At 41.7% G+C, this 6000-nt stretch overlaps 1 protein-coding gene across 1 annotated transcript in view; it reads right to left on the bottom strand.

The window, feature by feature from the left end:
* Nucleotides 1-988: 988 nt before the first annotated feature.
* The window catches only part of ANP32E (acidic nuclear phosphoprotein 32 family member E), a 105204-nt gene continuing 100192 nt past the window's right edge, over nt 989-6000 (bottom strand). Inside the window, exons 7-8 of the mRNA XM_056852903.1 lie at nt 2613-2667; nt 989-1297 (exon numbers count right to left, since the gene is read on the bottom strand). Coding sequence (XP_056708881.1) covers nt 1230-1297; nt 2613-2667 — 123 coding nt within the window. The 3' untranslated portion in view covers nt 989-1229. The remainder of the gene's footprint in view (nt 1298-2612; nt 2668-6000) is intronic.

Here is a 6000-nt window from a genome sequence, read left to right as displayed (position 1 = left end):
TTCTGAGGTTTCCCACACCTGAACAGGATTTCTTGCTAAACGAGTCCCTTAAATAGCTTTTCTTCAGCAAGACACATACTTTTAAGGGAAACCTCTGATGGTTGCGGCCCAAACTCGATCCATGGCCAATGTCCACCATTCTCCATAGCCCTTTTTGTGATAAAAGCTGGCATCCCTGCACAATCGGCTCCTCAGGTTGCTTCAGGAGTGCAGGGAAACAGGAAGAAATCCAGCGTTTCCTGCATTTCCTCCCATTTCCAGAGAGAAGCAACTTGGCTCCACTTTCCAGTGCTCTACTAGAGACTTGGGCTACTGGCAAAGTCCGTTGCCAAGCACTGCTTACAGTGAAATATAGAGCTTCCTTCTGACCAAAATAACGGAAACCTGAGTATTTCAGGGTTCTAAAAATTACTTCTAGAAGTAAAATGCTGATGTTTGTACCAGAAACATGGTTCTTGGTTAGCCTGGAGAAATGTAATGGGTCCAATAAAATATGTGACAAACAAATTGTAAGTAGGTATTTCCAGGTATTTCCATTTTTGTTTCTCCCCCACCGCTCAAAGCACAAGCATTTGAGAACAAAGCAAGATTCCAACAGATAAATGATTATATATACTCCTTAACGATGTGCAGAAAATCCTCCAGGTGTTTAAGTGTGTGCCTTACATATAAGAAAGAGGAGAAATAATCTAAACAAGCAGGAAGTGTGGGACTTCAGCCTGTCTGCGCATTCTTCGGATGTCCCTTTAAAACAAGCTCCTTCCGTAATATCTGAGTTCCTGCTTTCACACAGTTCCCAGTTCATGTCTGACACAGGCCTTTCTATAGAAAAGTTGGTTATCACATTGCAGTATATTTGACCTTAAGAGTACAATCTCAAAAGTTTGGATTAAAACGTGTAGTATAGAATCTGTCTGAGTTAACTGTGGCTAGAACTAACAGCATGTAAAAACTCAGTAGGAAAAACCTGAAAAAACATCTAGGGGAGAACTGGTTCAGTGATTAAAGGGATAAAAACAGTGTTCTATGCACATGATCAATAATGGGCTATTATGTCTTAATTGGAATGATAAAAAGGGCAAAATAGTAAAAACACACTTCCTATAAAAAGTTAACACATTAATATTTTCTGTAGGGTTACCTATGATACATGGAGACATACAAGTCTGCATATCACTATTGCATATCCTGCAACATAATGTATCTGGTCCTATTTTGTTTCCTACAACTTAATCGTCCTCCTCATCTCCCTCGTCTTCAGCTGCACGTTTCCTCTTCTCCCCTCGGACACTGTCGGCTGAGAAAAAAAAAGTTCATATTTGTTCAATCGAACGTTAAATACTGAGTCTTAAAACATGTTAAACACATTCCTATTTTCATCACTTCTAGATGTATTGTTGTAAGCTGCCTTGAGCCACCAGGAAAGGCAAGATACAAATGTTTTAATAAACAAATATAAGAATAAACAAAGCAAAACATGCCAGTTTCTGGCGGGCAGAAATGGAGCATTCTACAACACCTACAGTGAGGTTTGAAGAACCTCTCTTTTGCTAAACATCTACAAACAGAGCCAGGAGGAAAACGTGAGCAACCACTGTGAAATCCCACCATACCCCCTAAAATCTTCCCCTCCATGGTCCTCTAAGCTCCAAGGTGCCTCAGCAAGCATATTTCTCCTCCCTTTTTCCTTTCACTGACATATAGCTGCCCTTAACGTTCAGTCCCTTCATAATCAGCCATTTTGAAGCCCCCCTTCTTTTGATTAACTGGCGAGTTCATTTTTCTGCAAACCTGATAAGCCCCGCCAGGCATGTAGATACACCAACCTTGTCTGCGGGTGACCTATTGTACAGCTTTCAACATCCACACCGGGGCAGTTAGTTTAGCATAAGATACAATGATACACGTACACCCGCACAACAGTTTTTTTTTTAATCCTATACTGCCATTTAATCAGGGCAAATGCCTTCCTTTCCACCCCAATGGATACCTAGGAGAATTGTTCAGTACAGATCCCCAGACAGTCAAAAGGAATACAATTTAAGAATCACTTGATGGGAAAACTAGCGATTCACTGAGACAAATGCAACCCACAAGCTGTACAGTGGCCTGCCAACATCCCCCCTCCCCATTTTTGCAATTCAAGGAAGGAAGGAAGAGCTGAAGGCTAACAGAGTCCTTGGTGGGCCACAAGATATGTAGGACTACTTCAAGTTAACATAGGTCTACTTTTGCTATGCATTTCTGCCGTGTCTATCAGATCAGAAAATTCCCAGCTGAATGCACAAACATGTTAAACATAACTTCTGAAGAATTCTGCACTCTTGTGGATACATTACAGAATGCATTAAAGAATGACTTTCAGGGACTGTGTAAAAATCCTTGCAACACCCCCCCCTACACATTCCCAAGTCTAAAGACTTCAAAAAACTTGACAATAGGTGGTGTTAAAACTTAGATCACTGATACGTTTGAGCAAATATAGAGCTTTTAATGGAGCCCTGCACTGTGGATTTCTATAATTTTGATCAACGGACCCCAAATTGAACCTCAGTAAGGTTCAGAAGCTTGAAGAATCAAATATACATTTATTAACATGCTATGAAACTTACCTTCCTCCTCTTCAGTCTCTTTCTCCTCCACATAATCATCATCATCTTCTTCATCCTTTTGGGGAGAAGGGAGGTCAAGTTTTCGTAAGTTCAATCTTACTCACAAATCTGCCACTTAAGCACCGGGTCATTCCTGACCCATGGGGTGACGTCACATCCCGACGTTTACTAGGCAAACTATGTTTACGGGGTGGTTTGCCAGGGCCTTCTCCAGTCGTCTACACTTTACCCCCAGCAAGCTGGGTGCTCATCCTCGGAAGGATGGAAGGCTGAGTCAACCTTGAGCCGCCTACCTGAAACCGACTTCGGTCGGGATCAAACTCAGGTCGTGAGCAGAGCTTGGGCTGCAGTACTGCAGCTTACCACTCTGCGCCACGGGGCTCTAACTAAACCACTTAACTAAACCTTGACTCAGTTCAGACTTCACAGCAAACCATGGTTTAATAAAAGTAACTATGGTTAGCATGATCATCTGAATGTGGGCCAATCCAACAAACTATCATTAGCTGGGGTACTGTCAAACGAATACTGTCTGAAGTAGGTTTATTAACTGGTTAGACTTAGGAGAAGGAACTGGTAACATCTAAGTCTGCTGAATAAAATCTGGGTTGAGCATCTGCCCCTCTTCTTTTTGCAGGTATTAGAACCCTTGGCTATTAAGCCAGCGGTTCACAGCTGTGGCTCCTATGGAGCAATAGCAGCAGAACCAGCACCAGTCCATGATGTCCTTATGGCTTATCACTTGATTCAAGGGGGTACTGGGGAACTGTTCAGTTGTCTCTCACTAAGTTGCATTTTTTTGTGCATTTTAGGGAGCAGCAACTTTCTTATACTTGCAAATTTTCTTACAGCAAATGCATATGTTTATCCCTGTAAGTTCTATAAATAAGTAGGCCAAATAATATAATTTTGAAAGCTAAGATATAAATGAGGTAATTTATGCTGTTAAATCAGTAAAAGAAAAGGGAAGTTAAGAAGAAGAAGAGTTGGTTTTTATATGCCGACTTTCTCTACCACTTAAGGGAGACTCAAACCGGCTTACAATCACCTTCCTTTCCCCTCCCCACAACAGACACCTTGTGAGGTAGGGGAGGCTGAGAGAGCTTTAACTAAGCTGTGACTAGTCCAAGGTCACCTAGCTGGCTTCATGGGGAGGAGTGGGGAAACCAACCCGGTTCACCAGATTATCCTACGCCGCTCATGTGGAGGAGTGAGGAATCAAACCCGGTTCTCCAGATCAGACTCCACCGCTCCAAACCACCGCTCTTAACCACTACACCGTGATATATTTCATCCCCCCATGTGTTTTTCCCTGGGGAGGAAAATCCTAGTTTGTTTTTTCCCCTGTGGCTTCAAGATTTTCAGTAATTTTACATGTCTGTTCATATCCATAGATTTTTCCCCTTTAAATAGCCATTTTAATTCTTTAACTTGCTTAGATTTTGTGTGTCCCCGATAGAGACCTGCTCCTTTTAAAAGGAGGCCCCCTCCCCAATCTGTAGTCTCAAATTGTGCTTGTCTGCTGAGATGCGAGAATGAAGGTTCTTTTCCATCACTCAGAGCATCACATGAACACATGAAGATGCCTGGGTCCATCAAGGTCAGTATTGCCTACTCAGACTGGCAGCAGCTCTCCAGGGTCTCAGGCAGAGGTTTTTCACATCACCTGCTACCTGATCCTTTAAACTGGAGATGCCGGGGATTGAACCCAGGACCTTCTGCATGCCAAGCAGATGCTCCACCACTGAGCCATGGAATCAAATACCTTCTCTCTATTTGTATATTATGCTAATGGGATTAGGTTTAAGAAGTTTTCTGGAATTACTTCTCTCTTTATTCTCATATTGCAGTGTGGCTTCTACAGGTGAGGTAATACGTGCCTCCATTTACATTATGTTTCAAATTCAAATCTGGATATTCATTGTGACTGACAGTCTTTAACTCTATTGGCTAAGGCTATCAGCCTTCCATACCAAAATCCCACCTCCCTTCAAGGTTTGAATAACTGTAGCATCTATTAAAAGGTAAAGGTCCCCTGTACAAGCACTGGGTCATTCCTGACCCATGGGGTGACATCACATCCCGAAGTTTACTAGGCAGACTTTGTTTTTTACGGGGTGGTTTGTCAGTGCCTTCCCCAGTCATCTTCCCTTTACCCCCAGCAAGGTGGTTACTCATTTTACCCACCTCAGAAGACGGAAGGCTGAGTCAACCTTAAGCTGACTACCTGAAACCAACTTCTGTCAGGATCAAACTCAGGTCATGAGCAGAGCTTGGACTGCAGTACTGCACCTTACCACTCTGCACCAAGGGGTTCTTTAAAGCATCTATTATACATGACTTTTTCTTAGCTGGCTGGAGTTTCGGGATGTGCATCAGAGCTAAGGATAGCCAAGATCAGATGGTTCGCATTCCTGGTTCTGGCTAGTTCTAACATGTGTCCGACTATCCTGAAATGGCCCTAACAAAAGGGCTGTAGCTAAAATAGCAAGATTTGTGCCGTCTTGCTTTTAGAACTAGCGTAGTCAGTGTAGGAAGTCTGTGTTACTGTTCTGAATGGCTTTTGCTATTTTCAAAAGTCCTCTGATTTTTATCTGTCAATGCCACGTAAATTCCAATATCCTATAGGGGCTACGAGTATAAGCCGTGACACAGGCACAAATCTTATGTCTGTGTCATAAACCCACCATGTTTTTTTTATATATAATTTTTTATTGAATTAAAAAAAAAAAAATAAACCCACCATGTGACCTCAGCCAAGCCAACCACATTCTCAACCCCCCTTCTAATAAGGGGATAACGTTAATAATAAACATTAATAATAAAGCTTAGCAGTGCTTTCAGGTTTCAAATAATTTCATATATATAGTTTAGTAATCCTTACAATAGACCTGTAAGGTTACAGGTCTATTTGTAAGGATTACTAAGCTATATATGTGAAATTATTTGAAAACTGAAAGCAGTATTTACATGTTAAGGTTTATTATTAACGTTTTGATTATCAATCTGTGCCTTGGATTTTCAGAATACTCTTGCCTATCTATATCAGGCTTTGACCATATTACCTGGCTTGTTTGATATTGGGGCAGTTCTGCGACTTATAAAAAAACAAGCCAAAACTAGGATCCTCAGTGGCCTACTGAACAGTTTATTTATTTAGGACATTTATATACTACCTCTGCAGAGACCTACTTTGTTTCTGTAGTGGTAACTCTGCTAAGCGTTTTATAGGTCAGATGGGTTTGGGGACGCACAGCAGGCTAGAAAGAATTCTGCTTGTTTCCCAGGAGCACATTCTACACCACAGAATTGTATTTTGTGCGATTGTTTTATTGCTTTTATGCTGTGTGCTGCCTTGTGACTGCTGGGGACAAATGCTTAAAAATAA

This window comes from Euleptes europaea, chromosome 7 (genome assembly GCF_029931775.1).
Source record: "Euleptes europaea isolate rEulEur1 chromosome 7, rEulEur1.hap1, whole genome shotgun sequence".
NCBI classification, from domain to species: domain Eukaryota; kingdom Metazoa; phylum Chordata; class Lepidosauria; order Squamata; family Sphaerodactylidae; genus Euleptes; species Euleptes europaea.
The sequence above is the reverse complement of the archived record's forward strand: the minus strand, read 5'-3'. Positions and strand labels throughout refer to the sequence as shown.